The sequence below is a fragment of the Myotis daubentonii genome, chromosome 13 (genome assembly GCF_963259705.1).
Source record: "Myotis daubentonii chromosome 13, mMyoDau2.1, whole genome shotgun sequence".
Classification (NCBI taxonomy): domain Eukaryota; kingdom Metazoa; phylum Chordata; class Mammalia; order Chiroptera; family Vespertilionidae; genus Myotis; species Myotis daubentonii.
This window is the reverse complement of record NC_081852.1, coordinates 63,855,688-63,875,092: the sequence shown is the minus strand read 5'-3', so window position 1 is coordinate 63,875,092 and position 19,405 is coordinate 63,855,688. Positions and strand designations below refer to the sequence as shown.

At 64.1% G+C, this 19,405-nt stretch overlaps 1 protein-coding gene across 10 annotated transcripts in view; it reads left to right on the top strand.

The window, feature by feature from the left end:
• TACC2 (transforming acidic coiled-coil containing protein 2) overlaps positions 1-19,405 on the top strand; it is an 83,165-nt gene that overhangs the window by 29,630 nt on the left and 34,130 nt on the right. For 8 of the 10 annotated variants that reach the window (XR_009448295.1, XM_059661825.1, XM_059661824.1 and 5 more), the window contains one exon: positions 10,552-10,677. The exons of 1 other annotated variant lie outside the window; for it this stretch is intronic. Coding sequence is in view for 8 of the 9 variants with exons in the window: in XM_059661825.1 (XP_059517808.1) it covers positions 10,552-10,677 (126 nt within the window). In the remaining variant the exon portion in view is untranslated. Of the gene's footprint in view, positions 1-10,551; positions 10,678-16,046; positions 16,408-19,405 lie in introns of those variants that run through there. One more of the 10 variants, XM_059661826.1, reaches the window with a different exon arrangement.

The following is a 19,405-nucleotide window of genomic DNA, read 5'->3' as shown; positions in this document are numbered from 1 at the left end:
CGCCGGGGCTGCCTTATGCTTTTTCATACGCCCATGGGCACCTGGGAGAGTGGTTGTGGGTGCTGTGGGTGCCACACAGGCAGCCGTTCAGACGCCCTCGGAAACCCTAGGCTGGGGAAGGGGGTGTAATGGCTGCTGCCCCAGGCATTCTGCAAACACGCCACAGACTGCATTTCTGGGGAGACGTGGCCTTGTACTTCGACCCGGGAAGTCCTTCAGACGGAAAGATTCAGCCACGGCTGCCGTGGCTAAGGTCCAGCCTTCCTGCCCTCGACTCAGTCTGTTTTCTGTGGACTCAGGGACCCCCGAGGGGGTGAGTGCTCACACGGACACGGACACGGACATGGACACGGGTCCTCCTTCCTCTGCACCAGTGGGCATGGTTCCCTGGAGAAGGGCAGCACGCGGGCAGGAGAGCCTCAGGCCTGCGACCTGGCACGGGGCTGCCTGTGGCCGGGACCAGGGCTGTGTGGGCTGCCTGAGGGTTTCCGGTGTGGATGCATCTCTGCCCTGTAGTGAGACTTGGGAGCTCTTGGCTTCGTCTTTTTTTTTTTTTTTTTTTTTTGATAATTGCTTCTCCATTTTCTTTGCAAGGCCTTAGATCCATAGAGATCCAGGATTTCTATTTCATCCTACTTTATAAAAGGTTTTTTTTTTATATTATTATTGATTTCAGAGAGGAAGGGAGAGGGAGAGAGAAACATTAATGATGAGAGAAAATCATGGATCTGCTGCCTCCTGCATGCCCCCTCCTGGGGATCAAGCCCACAACCCGGGCCTGTGCCCCGACTGGGAATCAAACCAGCGAACTCCTGGGTCCTAGGTGGACGCTCAACCACTGAGCCCTGCCGGCCGGGCCCCGCCGATGGGTTTGGAAGCACAGTGATGCCTTCCTGTGCCAGGAGGGTATGTGCCCCGCCCCCGGGCAGGGGCTGTTCCACACGAACGGAATAGCACCTCACACTCATCCTGGCGCTTTGCCAAATTAGAGGCTCGAGCTTGCAAAGGCGTTTGTGGGTGCGTTTTGTGACATCAGTGGCTGGTGGCACACATTCGAACCAGTTAGCCTATCGGAGCCTCAGCTACCACATCTGTGAAATGGGCCCATTAAGGCTCTGTGAACAAGGGATCGATTTAAATTGCCACCAGACACGGGACTCTTAGAAGCATGGTGTTTTAAAAAATAATATTTTAGTGGAAGGCAACGAAAGCCTGCTTCTTTCTTCTATGAGAGTCCTGTGGGCACTGGGCTGCGGGCACCTGCTTCTTTAAGAGGAGGAAGGGAAGCGCTGAGTCATCCGTGAGTCCCGCGCCCTTTGGTCCCCAAGTGCATGAAACAGCAAAGCTCTCTTGACTCTGAACTTAAGTAGGAAGCCGGCCCCACCTCGGGCCTCTGCGCGGCCTGGCTGCACGGTTCCCGCGGTTCCCGGGGGAGCGAGGAGGGCCGTGGCCGGCGGGTAAGCGTCCCCGGTACAGGTGTCTGTCTGTCTGTCTGTCTGAGACCCAAGGAGTTCGATCCTGTCTGGCACACGCCCCTCGGGCTTGGTCCCAGGGCCCCCGCGCAGGAGGCAGCCGTCATGGTTCTCTCTCATCACCGACGTCTCTCTCTCTCTCCCTCTCCCTTCCTCCCTGAAATCAATACAAACATTTAAAAACTAAACAACAAAACAAAACCCGCCACTGGGACAGAAGCTACAGGGGCTGAACGGAGCGGGGAGTGGTCCCCGCGGCTGGCTAGCGGCGCAGGAGGAGGTCGGAGCGGAGCCCCCGCGCGCTGAGGACCGGGGTTCACCGCGCTCGGTCTCGCACGTGACGACCTGGTCCCCACCTTTTCCCGGCTCCGCAGTTGGGGTTCAGGCCTCGGTGACTTCACACGTCGCCCCCCCCCTCCCCACCCCCCGCCGCCAAGTGCAGTGGGAAGCGCGGACCGGGAACAAGTGGCCGTGACTCAGAGGCTCCGGGACGGAGGCGCAGCGCACGCGGGGAGGGGGGGGTCCGCCAACCGCGCCCCGCGCCGCCCGCCAAGAGCCGGAGCGCATTCCTGCGCCGGGCGGAGAGCGGGCCGCGGGCGAGCAGCTGGCCGCGGGCGGCGGAGCGGGCGGGGGAGGAGCCTGGCCGGCGCTCCACTCCTGGCCTTTGTGCAGCTCTGCCCGCCCGCCCGTCGGGGCGCCCCGCTCCCCGCCCGCCCGCGCCGTCGCCGGGAAAGTTCGTGCGCCGCTGTCCGGCGGGGAAACCGCGGTCTCCCGGGCCCTGGGGCCGTCGCCCCCGCAAGAAGGCCCCGCCGGCCACTCCGGGTCGCCCCGGCCGGTGAGTGCGCGGCGCCAGGGGAGGCGCGCACGGGGTCAGGGGCGCCGGAGCCCCATGACCTTCGCGGTCTGTCCCCCACAGGCGCTGGTTGGGAGGAAGGGGGCTGGACGTGCACTCGGGGTCTCCTGGAGGCAGGGGGTGTGTCTGTCCGGGAGCCCGGGCCCCTTTGCGCGCAGGCTCCTGTTGGCGGTGTCTGGGGTCGGGATCCCGCCCTTGGTCCCGTGCGCCTGCGGCTGGGATCCCCGCCCGCGGTTGGAGTGCGGCGGCGGCCGGGGGTCCCCACCCGTGATTGGGGTCCGCGCCCGTGGCCTGGCTCCGCTGGGCTGTTCCGTGTGGTCCCCCCGACCCCCACCCAGGGGATCGGCCCTGACACTGCGCTGCGTGTCCTGCGCGTTCGGGACTTTTAAATTCTCCAGGAGCTACGTCATCGCCGGCGGCTCAGGCCGGGGCGCAGCACGTGACTGCACCCCCCCCGCCCCCCCCCCCCCCGGCTCCGCGGCTGCCTCTGCGCGTCCTGGAAACGCGAGTGGAAACGTCCCGTGGTCTGGGGTCCCCTCGGCCCGTGACCTCCTGGTCTGCGCTCATGTCCGCCTCCTGCGGCGTCAGGCAGGAAACTGCGCAGCCAGTGAAATCCGACTGGAACGGAGAAGCGTGTCTTCCAGGCCCGGGGTGGGGGGGTAGGGAGTGGGGGGGGCGGGGGGCGGGGCAGCCGGGCCTGCGCGTTGTGCGGCCCCTCCACCCGAGCGGCACGTGTCCCAGCGCTGCCCACGCCCCCTGGGCACAGTCCTGGCCGCGGAGGCCCGGTGGGGTGTCCGGCCTGCCCCCGGGAGGAAGGCGATGCCGCGGGTGACGCTATCCTGGCTCTTTGGGGTCAAAGGCAGTTTTCCCTGCACTTGGGAGTGACGCCGGGATGGCTGCGGTGCCCCTGCGGTCCGGTCCGGTCCGGTTCTGTGCTTCAGAGGGTGGGGCGCGGACAGCTGCTGGACTTGGGCCCCTCCCAGACGCTGGCTTTCCCGCTGTGGGTCCGGCTCCTCCTAGAAGGGCCGGGCGGAGGGGAAGGGCGTGGAGTCCCCCGGGGCCCTGGGCCCGGCTCAGCTCGGCTCGGGTGGGCGTGGCAGCCTCGGAGCCCAACTAGGTCAGGGCGTCCTCTGGCGCCCACACCGCGGCCGCCTCTCGGTCCCAGGCCGCTGGCTCCCGGAGTCACCTCCCAGCAGGTAGGCCAGGCACCAGGGCCCACACCTCGGGGGCCGCCTCTGGGACGAGCCTCTGGGCCCTGGTCCCGGGTGCCCCTCCGCCTGGAGGCATGGGTGCTCGGAATGTGTCGGCTGCGGACACTGAGGATCCGGGCATTTCGCGGGTGTGACAAGGGCCCTCGGAGCGTCCAGGGTCTTGGCCAGGGTCCCGCGTGAAGGGGCTGCAGCCCAGGCGACACCCGGCCTGGTGGGCTCTGGGCTCCGTCCTGCAGGCTTCCTCCAGCTTCGGGTTGTTTATGTTTGTCGTTTCCATGGAGACAGACGCTGGGGGACTGGTCTGTTTGTAATCCCATCCTCCGTGAATAAGACAGCTTCTGTTTCCAGGAGCCTGCGTGTGTGTGAGTGTGTGTGCATGTGGGTGCGCGTGTGCACGTGTGTGTTGAGAATGTGTATGAGTGTGTGAGAGTGTGAGTAAGAGGTATGGGAATGTGTGAGTGTGTTTGTGTGTGAGAATGTATCTGTGAGAATGTGTGTAAGAGAGTATGTGTATATGTGTGAGAGAGTGTGTGTCTGTGTGTGTGTGTACATGTGAGAGTGTGTATGAGTGTGTGTGAGAGTGTGTAAGAGGTATGGGAATGTGTGAGTGTGTATGTGTGTGAGTGTGTTTATGTGTGAGAATGTGTATGTGAGAATGTGTGTAAGAGTATGTGTATGTATGTGTGAGAATGTGTGTGTCTGTGTGTGTGTGCGTGTGTGTGAGTGTGTATGTGTGTGAGTATGTGTGTGAGAGAGAGTGTGTGTGTGTGTGCGTGTTCATTCACATCCTGTGTTTGTTCTGCTGGGACTCAGGTTTTAGCCCAAAGCGAAGGGCCTTGGTCGGGGTGGGCCGGCAGACGCTGGCACCCTGGCACCCTGGCACCCTGGCGCAGACCAGCAGGTGGAGTTCAGGAGGCGGGTGATGGGTGTGGATGCACCTGGTGAGGAGGGAGCGGGAGGGCGAGGCCAGGCCTGTCCTCCCCGTGGGATCTGTGCCGGGGCCGGGCCTGTCCTCCCCGTGGGGTCTGTGCCGGGGCCGGCCTGTCCTCCCGTGGGGTCTGTGCCGGGGCCGCGCCTGTCTTCCCGTGGGGTCTGTGCCGGGCGTGTGGCTGGTTGGCCTGCCTCTCCCCGTTGAGGTCACAGTCCTTTGTTTACAGCCTCATTTCCCCAGCGACTCCCTGTGCGGGCAGAGCAGCCGGGACTGTGAGGCCACGTGGGAGACACGCCGGCCTGGGAAAGAGCCGGGACCCCGTTTGTCAGGAAGTGCCTCTGTGAGGGCGAGGGGTCCCCAGGACGGCCGGCCCTCCCTCCCACCCCTCCCCTGTGTGTCCATCTGCCCGTTCAGAGGCCAGGTGCTCAGGACTGACTCCCCCGGGGGAGGGGGGGAGGCTCTGAACTTAGACACACGTCCTGTCCCAGAACCCCTCCCCCCCACCCCCCCACCCCCGTCACCTGTGCCACCGGAGCAAGTCACTGGCCATCTCCGAGTCCGGCTGCGGCTCTCACGGTGGGGACACTTGGTGGGGACACTTATCCCCCCGCCTGGCCGGCAGGGGGGTGCGATCATGTGATGTAAACACGGGCAGCCTGCAGTTCTGCGCAGCCTCCCGGGCTTTGCTGCTCTGGGTCCGCCGCCCGCCCGCCCGTGTGCAGTGGCCCCGCTGACTCCGGGCTGAGGGTGGAGCAGGGAGCAAGGCGCAGGGTCCTTCTGCTGCCGGAGCCACAGCTCCTGGCGGCCCTGCTGCCTCTCCTGCCCCCCCCCCCCCACCTCCTGCCCTCCGGGGACAGCGCCGCTGGGGAAGGCCGGGGAGTCGGACAGGCCTGGCGGAGGCCGGTTCCCGCCGCTGTGTTTCTTTGCCAAGTTTCTGAATTCCTGAGTCTGCCTCCTGTTCCATAAAAGTCGTTTGTCTGCCGTCTGCGTGGGGCACGGAGCACCAGAGGGGCAGCGCTCGGAGCAGAGCCCCACGAGGCTGTCAAAGAAAGGATCGAGTATTGAGCAAAGTCAAAAAGTGACGTTTCTGCCTGACGGTCTACGCCAGCGTTCTCAACCTGTGGGCCGCGACCCCTTTGGCGGTCGAATGACCCTTTCACAGGGGTCGCCTAAGACCATCCTGCAGATCAGATATTTACATGACGATTCATCACAGTAGCAACATGACAGTGATGAAGTAGCCACGAAAATAATTCTATGGTTGGGTCACAACATGAGGAGCTGTATTTAAAGGGCCAGAAGCGTGAGACCCACTGCTCCAGACCCTGAACTTGCCTGCTCTGCTTAGTCAGCCCTGGGATGTGAGATCCTGTAAAAACACAGCCTCCTCCTTGCGGTCTGACTGGCCTGTGGAAAGCCGTGCACATTGAATCTTACAGCTCGATGACTTTGAGGATAAGAATGTACCTGTGAAACCGTTACCACCACCCAGGCCATAACTCCCCATCGGCTCCCCACACTCCTCCTGCCCATCCATCATTATTATCATCATTAATACTTTCTTTCCCCTGATTTATCCTGGCGCCGGCCAGGAGTTCTCCCTGTGGCCAGGCCCCACGTGGAGAACTGAAGTGTCGCGTTTCAGACTAGAGTGTGAATGACTTCCTCTCGGAGGCAGACCCCTCTCTGCCCCGTGGCTAAGGCGGTGACTCACGGCCTGTGGGGAAGCACTTGTTGACACAAGCTCCCACCTTGCCCTTCCAGCGGAAATTCTACCCTCTGCGGACCCAGCAGCTGCGGAGCAGCCAGGGGTAAAGTCTCAGATTTTTTCTCCCCTGAGAAATATTTCAGTCACTCTGGTCCCAGCACCACTGGTAGCACTAGGAGCCATGTTTAGCCGGTGCCAGTCGGCCGGGAGCTGTCCGTGAGGCCCTGCCCATACCAGACACCAGCTCGCCCCGTCTCAGCCCCAAGCGGAAGCGGGTCCCGGGAAGTAAGGCAGAGGCCCCGGCGGACGGTGCAATGTGCGTGTCACGGTGTTTTCTTAGCGGCTCCACCCAGGGAACCTGTACACACTCACACACCAGTTTATCTTTTTAAAAATATATATTTTTGTTGATTTCAGAGGGGAAGGGAGAGGTTGAGACAGAAACATCAGTGATGAGAGAGAATCGTGATCGGCCGCCTCCTGCATGCCCCCCACTGGGGATCAGGCCTGTGCCCTGACCGGGAATCGAACCCTGACCTCCTGGTTCCTAGGTTGACGCTCAGCCCCTGAGCCACGCTGGCCGGGCGACGGTCCCAGCTCCTACAACTCACCGAGTGGTGGGTGAAGGTGTTCCTATGCACGTCCGATTCTCCTCCAAAACGTCCTCTTCTTTATTTTGTCCTAAAACCAGCACGTGCTCAGCACAGAACTAGAGATAGAGGTAAATTCCACGAAGAAGAAAAAACACCCACGGTTTCACTCTATGGGCAGCTTGGCGCAAGCCCTTCCATGTGGCTGGGGCTCTTCCCTCTGTTGCTCTCTTTCTCTGTGTGTTTATACATACATGTGCATGCATGCGTGTGCATACGTACACATACACACTTACATAGCGATACACATGCACATAGCGTCTGCTCGCGCTGCGGAAGTTTTTAAACCCACGCTTAGTTCTTAATGGACACACCGCCGGCAGGCACCTGGGGCTCTGGCTTGTGCTTTGAACGCTGCCCTGCGTCCCCGCTGCGGCCTCCCGGTGACTCGCCCCCCCTGCTGGGCGTGGGGTGTCCGGTGTTTGCTTTTGTTTTGCTACGATGACCACGGCTGTGACCAGCCCCTTGGCTCAGGCACTTAATCGTCTCCTTCGCACAAATTCTCGGAAGCGGAAGGGCCGTGTCCAGGAGACGGGTTTTAGGGTCTCGGCGCCTGCCGCCGGGACGCCTGGGGAACGCGGCAGTGCTGGGAGCAGCAAGGGCAGCCTGGCTTGTCAGTGACTGTCTCCCTGAGGTACAGCCAGCCCTCGCCCGGACAGGGTCCACGCCTGTGCCCTTGCCTGCTCGCTGGTGTCTTTGCAAGTCAAGGTCAGTCCTGGGCTCTTTGTGGTCACGTGTGCAGAACAGGGGCCTGGCCCCAGCCCCGGGGAGCCTGGCCTCTGACGGGGTGTTGCTGCGTTCACGCTGCGAACGAGTTCCTCCCGGCAGACTGAGGCCACGTCGTTTCGGTAATTCTGTGTGTTTTGTTGATGGTTTTGCTCTTTATTTTTTTAAAATATATTTTTATTGATTTGAGAGAGAGAGAGAGAGAGAAACATCAATGATGAGAGAGAATCATTGACGGGCTGCCTCCCGCATGCCCCCTCCTGGGGATCGAGCCCACAACCCAGGCCTGTGCCCTGACCGAATCGAACCCGGGACCCTTCAGTCTGCAGGTGACGCTGTATCCACTGAGCCACCCGGCCAGGGTGGTTTGGCTCTCCAGAGCGGCCTGCGCGGTGCTGGGGCGCGGGCGCGGGTTTCTAGGCTGTGATTGCCGCCAGGGGAACATTCTGTGTTAGCCGAGCTTGGCTGGGTGTGAGTTGGCTCAGGGATGTTGGCCGTGAATCCGACGTTAACGAGACGACAGTATACGCAGCAGCCCGCCCTTATCCTCCGTTTCGCTTTCCACGGTTTCGGTTGCCTGCCGTCAATGGGGGCCCGGAAATAGTAAATGGAAAATTCCAGAAATAACCCATTCATACGTTTGAAATTGCCCGGGACGGGAGTCCTCCCTCTGTCCGGTGACCTCCCCCCTCGCCCCCACTCGCTGCTGACACTTGCTGCCGGCTGGTCATTTAGTAACTGACCGTCTTGGCGATCAGATGGGCTGTTGCGGCGTCTCGGTGCTCAGTAGTGATGCTGCCGGGCCGGCGTGGCTCAGGGGTTGAGCGTCAACCTATGGACCAGGAGGTCAGGGTTCGATTCCCGGTCAGGGCCCATTCGAGCTCAATCCCCAGTGCGGGGGTGAAGGGGGCGTACAGGAGGCAGCCGATCCATGATTCCCTCATCGTTGGTGTTTCTCTCTCTCCCTCTCCCTTCCTCTCTGAAATCAATAAAAACATGTTTTTAAAAAAGAATCATTTGGTTCAGCATTGGTGCCCTCAGTTCGTCGGCTGTTGCCAGGTTTTGTGCCGGAAACCTCGCGTGTCCCCATAGGAGTCTGGTGGCGCCTTCGGATACGTTTTCTTCGTGCGACGCTTGGTCTGGCTTCGCCCGTCACGTCACGTTCGTTACACCCGAGGAGTGGAGGCTGAGCCACCAGCCGTGAGGTGACGGTGTGCACACAGTTCGGGGACGCCCGCCGGGAGTCCTGTCCGCCTGGGGCCGTGTCCTCGGTCTCCCTCCCCCGCCGCTGCGTCCCCTGTGGCCGCTCTCTGTCCTCACGGGGGCCCGCGTGCTGGTTTAGTCACTGGCGACGCGGAACAGCTCAGCCGCCTGGCGTTTCCAGCCTGTCTCAGGCCGCTCTGGCTCCCCTGGCTCCGCGGCTGCGTCTCCGAGGAGCGCGCTGTCTGCCGTCGCTGGACCCGCTCTGGCGAACCCCAGGCCTCGGTGGGGCGGGCTGTCCAGGCTCCGACCCGACCCCCACGCTGAGCTCTGCCAACAGCAGCCTCCCGCCCTCGCCGCCCCTTGCCTCCCTCGCCGGCATCGCCCTCCCTCCGGCCGCAGCGCTCGCCCTATTATGTGATCCTCGCACTCCACTCGGGAAATTCAAGAGGAAAGAGGAGAGGCCGTGCGGGAGGCTGGCTAATGCCTGCCAGATGGCGCCGGACAGAGATAAGGCCGCCGCCCATCTGCCGACGGGATGGGACGGGACGCGATCTGCCCGGCCCCTCGGCGCCGGCACCACCCTCGGGGGCGGCCGGGGCCACCTCGGGGCCTGTCCTCGGACAAGGGCGTCCTGGGGCCGCTCTGGCCCATCTCTGAGGTGACCGGCACCGTCCGTTCTGGGGGGACCTGCCAGGAAGGGCTCAGAGGGGGACTGGGAGACGGCCGTGCTGACAGCTGCCCACGCTGCCGGCCGCAGCCCCGAGGGGACAGTCCCGAGGCCCCGGCCCCGTCGGGGGGGCGGGGGGGGGGACACGGAGCAGCTGGCGGACCAGCTGCTCATTGGGAGGGAGTGGGAGGCCCGGCCATTAGCAGCGGCCCCGGGTCCTCCCAGCTGGGCCGCCAGGAGCGTGTGCGCCCACGGCCCTGGCTGAGCGGCAGCTCGCGGCTGATGCGCCTTCTTTGTGAACCTTCTCTGAGAAAATACATGACGAGCTCAGTGCAATCGGTGCCTTCACCCTCAAAAGCACAGGTGCTCTGCGTGGGCGCGAGTCCGGCCTTTCGTTCTTCCCACGGGACGCGGAGAGCATGGGTCAGCTCCTCGAATGGGAACGGGATCCCACATTCACAGCTGAAGGTCACCCGCCCTTACCCGTGCCCAGAGGAGGCGGCCAGGGGGTCAGAGGTGCCGGCCCCCCAGTTCGGCTCCTGCCTCTGTGCCCGGGGGGCTGGGCGTGGCACTGGGGATTGGAAAGGGCTCGACTCCCTCCTTGAAAGTAACGTCTTGAAGAGGCGTTACTGCCCAGCCTGTGTGGCTCAGCGGTGGAAGGCCGACCTATGAACCCGGAGGTCAGGGTTCGATTCCCGGTGCCCGGGTTGTGGCTCCATCCCCGGTGGGGAGCGGGCAGGAGGCGGCCGGCCACCAGGGAAGGTTCCTCCTCACCCGTCGCCTTTGGCCTTCACTTTTCTTACCCTTGGGTTCCGGGGGCAAATCTCGGGGCGTTCACGTCGCCATTTCGCTCCCAGAGGCTCCTTTGTTGCGTGTGGAGGAGCCATTAGGAGCCCCCTCGCCCAGTAACACGAGACGACTGTGTCCTGAACACCCAGCTGCCTCCACCCAGCAGCCCCGGGTCCTGCAGGGGCCGGAGGAGGAGGGACTAGCCGGCGGCCTGGGGACCGGGTGGGGACGGGGAGAGGGTGCTGGTCTGGGAACAGCCGGTTCCCTGGGGGGGGGGGGGGCGATGACTGCGCCATGAGTGGGCCCCGCTCTCTGGAATAATCCTCCCTTTGTGTCCCCAGCACCTCCCCGGCCGCTGCCCGTGCTGCTCGCCCGCCCCCGGCCTCGGCGCCCTCAGGACCTGCGTCTCCGCCTCCCGCCGCGGCTGGTGACGGAGTAGAAGCAGCAGCGGCCAAGGACCTGGGCAGGTACCGTGCGAGCCCCGCCCCTGCCCCGCCCGGGAGCCCCCCCCAGGCTGGGGGAGCTGCACTGGGGTGGCACCAACAGGGCGTTGACAGTTGGACCCGTGATGCCGTGTTTGTGATCACGCCATGGAGGTGACCTAAAGCTTCCGGCAGCAACGCGACACCTGTGAGAGCACGTGTTAGCAGGCGTGTGCCGGGAGACAAAGCCAGCAGGGTGTGTGTGTGTGTGTGTGTGTGTGTGTGTGTGAGAGAGAGAGAGAGAGAGGGAGGGTGTGGGGTGGGGAGACGGGTTGATTGATGTTAAGGAACTGGCTAATGGGAATGGGGAGCCCGGCGAGTCTGAACCTTGCAGGGCGGGCGGCAGGCTCAGGCCCAGGGAAGAGCAGCATTGCAGCGCCTCCTGCTGGCGGAACCCCCTCCCCCCGAACCTTGGTCTTTCTTTAAGGCCCCCCCCCTTTACGGCCCCCCCTCCCCGTTGGATGAGGCCCACCACGCAGTGCAGGGCGAGTGCTGTGCTCAGGCCGCTGGTTGCACGTCAGCCTCACTGCAGAGGTGCAGCCTCAGCGACGCTGGCGTTGGCCCCGCGGCCTGGCCACGGCCACGGCCACGCAAAGCTCGCCCTCCAGCTCGTGTGCAGAGCCCTCTGTCCGTGCACAGTGGGGGCCGGGACAGACCACCTGCTCGGCGAGTCCCGCCCGACGAGCCTCCTGGACAGCGTTTGTGGTGGCGCGAGCGGCGACCTCCTGGGTGTGTCGGAGGGAAAGCCTGTGCCTCGGGGGGCCCTGGTGGCCGGGCGGGGGGGGGGCACCGAGGCCCCTGAACTGCGCCCAGGAGACTGTCGGGGGTGGGGGCAGCCATGTCCAACCGAGGGCAGAGGTGACGGAGGAGTCGGGGGAGATGGTCAGCGTGTGCGGTCGGGGTCCTGGCACACAGGGCGACAAGGAGGGGGTGGCACTGGACTGCGCCCTCTAGTGGGGACGGTGCTCTGTGGGCACCGCTGAGAGCTGCCCGAGGCTGCGGGTCCTGAGGCCCAGAGCGGGGTCCTTGCCTGCACCCCTCGGTGTCTCAGGGCCGGAGCAGGCGCTTTCACACACACACACACACACACACACACACACACACACCCATACACACCCTCCCCCCGACACCCCCCCCACACACACTCACACCCATACACACACACCGTCCCCCCCCTACGCACACACATACGCACACACACGCCACACACACATACCCCTAGTCACACACACACAAACGCACGTGTGCACACACACACACGGGTCGCATGTCCCTCCGGTGGGATTTGTCTGTGTTTCTCCTGGTGCGACTGCGGGGCGTGTGGGGAGGCAGGTCAGGGGAGCCCTCCGGTCACGTCGGGCCCACGCTGCCAGGCGGTTTGTGGCTGAGGTTGGCCTGGCTGCTGGGCTCGGCCGGGCTTGCCGGGTCCCGTCAGCCGCTCTGGTCCCGCCCACACTGTGCCCTTCGGAGCCTGCTGTTTGGTTTCCCTGTTGGAAGGGGCCCGCCCTGAACAGGCTCTGGCCCCGGGGGACCCTCCTGGGCTGCAGGTGGGCGGGTCCTCCGTTTCCCAACCTGTTTCTCCAGGAGCCACCTCGCCTTGTGGCAGGAGGGGACGGGGACGGGGACAGGGTTAGGACGGGGCAGGAGGGGACAGGGACAGGGACGGGGTCAGGGTTAGGACGGGGCAGGAGGGGACGGGGACGGGGACGGGGACGGGGACGGGGTCAGGACGGGGCAGGAGGGGACGGGGACGGGGACAGGACGGGGCAGGAGGGGACGGGGACGGGGACGGCTGTGCTGCCATCGCCTCACCTTCCCGGTGATGCCGACTCCGCTGTCTCTGTGGCCGGGACCCAGGTGCCCTTGTCCCTCCCTCTGGCGGCCGCCCCCGAGGTTTTCAAAACCAGTTTCCAACGTGCGGGCGGCAGCTTCTCTTCGCTGACGTGGAAGCCTGTCCCCGCGCCTGGGCCGGGCCGGGGGTCCACCCTGCATCCCGCGTGTCGGCCTCTGTCGTGGCGCCGGCGGCCTCCGTGTCAGCGTGTGGCCCTCGCGGCCACAGTCCCCGCATCTGGGGCTCCGTCGGCCCCTCTCTGTCCCTGGAGGGGGCAGGGCCGTGGGATCCGGTGTCTGCAAGGAGCCAGGGCCGCGTCTTGCTCCGACGGACGGATGTTCTGCGCCTGCTGCCTCGCCGCCTCCGCCGGCTGCGGGGAAACCACACAGCCGTCCCCTTCCCGTTTCCCGTGCAAATGGCTTTCTCCTGGGGTCCCCCCCCCCGCCCATTGGGAAGCAGTAGCCTTGGGAGAGCAGATGTGCGGAGGGGGGTGGGGGCAGGGAGCGCCTCCTTTCTCCGCTTCCCACGTCTCCCGGGAGGGACGCTGACGGAGTGGCCACGCTTCCCACGGGCCGGCCTCCGAGCTGATGGACGGAGAGCGTGCTGGGGTCGGTTGGGCTCCGGGAGGCTGACGATAAGGCTTCCAGGAACGCGGGCGGGAGCCTCACTCCGGCCACGGCCACGCGGCCACGCGGCCACGGGTTGGCTCCCGGGAGGAGGGCGGTTGTGGCAAGGAGCCCGCTGGGTGGGCCGAAGCCCCTGTTCAGAGCTGCCCTCACTCTGCCGCTGCGGCCGCTGCCGGGAGGAGCTGGTTCCACGGCGCCGACCCAGGAGGACAGGGGACACATCCGAGAAACTCGCCCTGACCTGCAGCCTGGGGGCCGGGGGGGGGCAGATGGCCTTGGCTCCCCAGGAGTTCTGACCCCGACCTGAGAGAACCAGGAGACACTGGACATGGCCATGGTCAGGGGGTCAAAGAATCGGGACAAATGGGGTAAATGCTCAAGGTTGTAGGGTCAAAGATCAAAGGTCATTCTGTTAGGGGTTAGGGTCAAGGGTCGAAGATGGGGGTCATGGGTTAAAGGATTAAAGGTAAAAAAAATATCAGAGTCCAAGAGTCAACAGTCAAAGCTCATTGGTTGAGGGTCAGAGATCAGGGGTCATGACGGATTGGGATCACGGGTCATGGGTCAAGGGTCATAGGGCTATGGATTAAGGCTCAGAGTCAAGGATCTGGGGTCAAAAGTGAAAGGAGCCAGGGTCAAAGGGTCAAGAGTTAGGGATCAAGTGTTATAGTTTAGGGGTCAAGAGTCAGGTTTTAAGGTTAATGCCCAAGGGTCGAAGGTCAGGAGAAAGCAGAGAAAACTCAGAAAATGGAGAGAATCAGGAGAAAATGGAGAGATGAGGAGAGAAAAAAGCCAAGGCCAGAGTTCTGGGCCCTGTGGCTGCAGTGTGGACAGGCCCTGTGATGGTTATGAAAAGGAGGGAATATTGTTAGGGCTTGTAGTGCACAAGTACAGAAACACACCTACACACGCAGTGTGCACACATGCACCTGCACACACGCCTACACATACAGCGGGCACACATACCTACACATACAGCAGACACACATGCACCTACCCATACAGCGGGCACACATGCACCTGAACACATGCCTACACATACAGCAGACACACATGCATGTGCATATACGCCTACACATACAGCAGACACACATGCACCTACCCATACAGCGGGCACACATGCACCTGCACACACACCTACACATATAGCAGACACACATGCAAATAAAGGGATTTGCTTTGTATTGAACAAAACGTAGACTCTAATGACGCCCATATGTTCATGCTCCCGATAGCCAAGAGCCCGGCGTGTTTCCCGGCCAGGTTCTCGGGGTGCACACCCTTCCCCTCGCATTTGACTCTTTCGGCCCCAAGCGACTCTATGGAAAGTTCTGGTTCCCTGGTTGTGGGTGGCGCCGATCTTAAACGGGCGGAGGAGAGGCGGCCACCAGGCAGCTCTGGACCGCCTGGCGTCAGGAGCCGCTACCTCAGGGGACCATCCACGCACCCGCATCCGTGGCTGCAGCAGGAAACACTCCGTGTGTTTTAAACAATTTTAAATGCTTTGAGCGCTTTTGCTGACCGTTCATTTTCTTTGGCTGCAAAGGAGATACATCAGGGCTTACAGGGCGGGGGGCGGGGGGGGGGGAGCTGGGACGGGCGGCTGTCTTCCATGTCCCACCTGAGGGTTCATGCCACTTAGTCGTGAGTCAGGGTCTGGCTCAGAGTGGAGCCGCGCCGGACAGAGGGCAGGAGGGACCCTTGGTTCCCAGGTGGGCGCCACGTGCTGAGCCTGGATGGGGCCCCAGCCTCTGTGAGGCTCTGAGCCGGAAACCGGTGTGGGGACCTGGGCAGCAGGGCCTGGTTGCTCGGCTGGAGCACCAGGTGGGGCCCTGGATGGGTGCTGGGGGCCCTGGGGTGGGTGCTGGGGGCTCTGGGGTGGGTGCTGGGGGCCCTGGATGGGTGCTGGGGGCCCTGGGGTTGGTGCTGGGGGTCCTGGGGTGGGTGCTGGGGGCCCTGGGGTAGGTGTCATATTCCCCCCTGCAGGCTCCTCCTGGGTTTAGAATCAGAGCTGGACTCTGTTTTTTTATTATATATTTTTTGATGTCGGAGAGGGAGAGGAAGAGAGATAGAAACAACAATGATGAGAGAGAATCATTGATTGGCAGCCTCCTGCACACCCCCCCTCCCCTACCCCCACCCCGGGATGGAGCCCGCTACCCAGGCATGTGCCCTGACCTCCTGGTTCACAGGTGGACGCTCAACCAGGCCGCGGGGCAGAGGCAGGCCCTCTGTGCAGGTCTCCACCAGCTGCCTCTCGCTGCGCCCTCCCTACAGCGTTAGGGACCTGGGGGGGGGGGTGGGCTCTGGGCTGGCCTCCCCGTCATCATGGGGACCTCACCTGGTGGCCCAGGATGGGCTGCAGGCCCTGAAGGTCCTACGTCTCCTCCCTAGCTGGCCCAGCCTCGCGCCCACCTCCCCAGCTGTGAGCCAGGTGTCCTCGGAGGCCCGGCCTGGGTCCACTCTCCGTTCCGGCCCAGGGCTTGGCCACCCTGCACGGAGGCAGAGGCCACCGCGGAGCCCATAGACCTCGTACCCCGCCCAGGCAGCCTGTGTACCTGCGGGGCCGCCACCTCCAAGCGGGCGAGTCCATTTCTTCCCCGGGAGGGACCAGCAGCGCGGAGCGCCCCTGCTCCGTGGTCAGCCCCGGCCACCACGCCCCTCCCCGCCTGGCTGCCGCCCCGGCATTTGCATTTCAAAGCCACGCGCTCGGAGGTGGGGGGCTGGGGGGCGAGTAGGTGCGGAGGGAGGAGGGGGTCTCCGCGCCTCCGCCCGCCCCGCCCCTCCCCGCCCCCCGCCGTTTCCGGAGGCGGCGGGAGCTTTGTGGAGCCGGGATCGGGGCGGCCTCGGGTGGATGACATCACCGCGTCGCTCCCACGAGCCCGGCTGCTGGGGTGTAGGAGCCTCGGACCCCACGGGCGCTCGCGTTTGGAGTCGCGGGCCGCACCGAGCCGCGCACACACCGAGGCGCGCGCCCCCGCCCTCCTGCGCGCACCTCCGCGGCCATCGCTCCCGGGGCTCCGGGGCGGCCGAGCCCAGCCCCGCCGCCGCCGCCCGGATGCCCGCGGCTGCTCCCCGCTGCAGTGCAGCTGCCCCGGCCGCCGGCCCGCCCGCCGCGGGCTCCCGGCTGCAGGACGCGCGCCCGGACGCCGGCCCCGCTCGCGCCTAGCCTGCCCGGGGCGCAGCGAGGATGGGAGGGTCGCAGTCCCTGCAGCCAGCCCCCGCCTGCGACCTGAGCCCGGAGGCTCCCGAGGCCATGTAAGTGCGCCCCGCCCGCCGCGCCGCCCGGAGGGGTCCTGGGCTTTGTGATGCGCCTCCCGCCCTCCGCTGCCCCCGCGGCCTGGAGCGGCCCGGGGCCCTCGGTGCGGTTCCCCACAGCCTGGCCCCGGGGCCACCTCTGTCCCCCGCATCGTAGCTCTGCACGGCCCCGTGGGGTTCCTGCCAGGGGGACCGCCAGGCACCCGTGGGGCCGGTGGGAGAACACGTGTGTGGGCAGCCGGTGCCCGTGCGCCCAGCCCGTGGAGGGGCGTCCAGTCGCGGGGCGGCGGATGGCGTGGGGCCTCCGGGACCTGCAGGCAGGCGGCCTGAGCCCCGCGACTCCTTCCCGGGTGGACACTGGACAAGGCCAATTGCTCTTCCCAGGAAAGCCAGCTGCAGCCAGCCATCAGCACACGGGCCTGGGGGTCGGCCTGAGCCTGGGTCCCGGGCCCCATCTTTTCCCGGACCCACAGAGCGAATGTGCTGTGAAGCGGCTGTGTCCTGGGTGGTGTTTGTGGGAATTGCCATTTCTGTGCCTCCGTCGTCTCCGTAACCTCCCCGCCTGGCCTGAGTGGAGGAGGGGCTCACCGAATCGATCGGGCTGCGGGGCTGCTGGGCGGCTGGGCAGGCGGACCCCGCAGGCCAGGCTGGTGCACCCTGAGCCGCCAGGTTCCACCCCGACGTGCACTCCCTCCCCCAAAAGGAGAGAAGTCCTGGGGCCTCAGGTGCGGGGAGGTGAAGCGATTGTGTCCTGAGAGTCTGGGCTGCAGGGGGCAGGCGGCCAGTGGGGCTGCCTCATGGTCCCAGCCTGGGCTGCAGTGGGGAGTGGGCGGTGATGTCATGCCGCTGAGCCAGGTGGGTTCCCAGCGACCTCCCTCAGGAGCAGGGGTGCGGGTCATTTGTCCTGCCTGTGCCTCGAGAGCATCGTCTCACCGCGGAGGCTGACCAGCTGGAGGGCTCTCTCTCTCTCTCTCTCTCTCTCTCTCTCTCTCTCTCTCTCTCTCTCGCCTGAGCCTACGCTTGCCCTGGATTCCGTCCACGTGCAGCGTGTTGTCAGATGATGGAAATGCCGATGCCGGGAGGGCCCACGGCTCCGGAGAGAAGGGCCATTCCAACCCGTGTCTTTAAAAGTCTCTAAACGGACATGGGTTCACCCGGCACTCGCTGGTTCTCAGGGCTCAGGCTGTGAAAGAGGCTAAGAGACCTGGGAGGACAACGCGGTGATAGGTGTGAGGACGCAGGCCTCAGCCCGTGGGGCGCGGCCCCTCCCAGCTCCCCCCCTCTTCCCCGGGTGAGAGACTGCGGGACAGTCTGTGGTGAGAGGCCTGAGTGGGGGGAGCTTCTGCTGGATGCGGGCCTTTTCGGAGACAGTCCCGGGGGCTCTGCCTGGGGAGAGGGCGCTTGGCTACATTGCAAAGTTGCTAAGGTTGGGAGGCCGAGCTGCCCCTACAGCCAGGCCCCCTCCCGCCATCTGCTGCCTGGTCTCTAACATAGACCTCTATGGACCGTAGTGCGCTTACCACTCACCAAGTCCACCTTCTCTGCCTGACATTTTCTGTGTTTTTTAAATGAAAGAGAGGAACTGCCTGGGGCTGCTGCCCTTCCTGGAAACCATTCTTCTCTTCTCTGAAACTCTTCTCTGCTCTCTGATAACGGCGGCATGCTTTTCTGTATTTTAGTTGTAATTCCAGTTTGTTCCTGGGAGCGTGTCCGCGTAGCATCCTTACTCTGCCACCATTTTTAATCCTCCCAGGCTTGCTCTTGTGCTTCGGATCTGCTCGTTTCCCGTCTAGAAACCGAGGAAGGTGTGAGGGATCTGCTCATTTCCCGTCTAGAAACCGAGGAAGGTGTGAGGGATCTGCTCATTTCTGGTCTAGAGGCTGGAGAAGGTGTGAGGGATCTGCTCATTTCTGGTCTAGAGGTTGGAGAAGGTGTGAGGGATCTGCTCATTTCTGGTCTAGAGGTTGGGGAAGGTGTGGAGGGATCTGCTCATTTCCCGTCTAGAGGTTGGGGAAGGTGTGGAGGGCGGCCTTTCTGCACAGACAGGAGCCCGGGGCGGGTTGAAACTCCCGTCCTGGTCCAGGCAAAACCTCTGGCCACTTCCCGCTGCTCTTGACCGTCTGGAGAGAAGTGTAGCCACCGTTCCCATGACTCCCACATGGGAAAGGGGCAGCAGGCAGACGCTTCTCCGCATGGGTGGGAGGGCGACGCGGGAGGGACAGGAAGTGCTTGAGCCAATGTGGTCGCATCCATCGATGGGAGCCGCTCGGCGTGCGTCCCCTCCCCACGGCCTGGGCCTGGCGTCTGCTGGCGAAGCAGCGCGTCTTCCTTGTCCTTCGTGTGGTTGGAGGCCCTCATTCCAGGGGCGGCCTCCGCTTCCAGAAAGTTCTCACCCTCGCCAGCAAGGAGCAGCTGGGGGGCCATTGTCCCCTGAGAGCACCAGGGGCTGTTCTGTATATTTTTTAAATATATTTTTATTGGTTTCAGAGAGGGAGAGAGAGAGATAGGAACAGCGATAATGAGAGAGAATCGTGGATCGGCTGCCTCCTGCACGCCCCGCACTGGGGATGGGGCCTGCAACCCGGGCCTGTGCCCTGATTGGGAATCGAACCAAGACCTCCTGGTTCATAGGTCGGTGCTCAACCGCTGAGCCACACCAGCCGGGCACAGACAGGGGTGTCACCCTGGGAGGACTAGGACAAGGAGGTGGCCTTTCCCAGACGAGGGGACTGGCTTGGGAGCACGTCCGGGGGAGGCTGCTGAGTTTGGGCTGGGATTTGAGAAGCAGGTGGGGGAGGGAGGTCGGAATTGTGGCTGAGAGAGCGGCCAGGCCCAGGGCGAGGCCTCCCGTCCCCCCTCCCTGGGCGAGTGGTCCCAGTGGGGGTGGGAGCTCCACGCATCTGTGGTCACGGACCAGAGAGCGGAGACTTGCTCCTTTTGTCCTCGCGGGGCTCCTGACCCTGGTGCAGTCGGGGCTGCGGAGAGGCTCCGGGCCTGT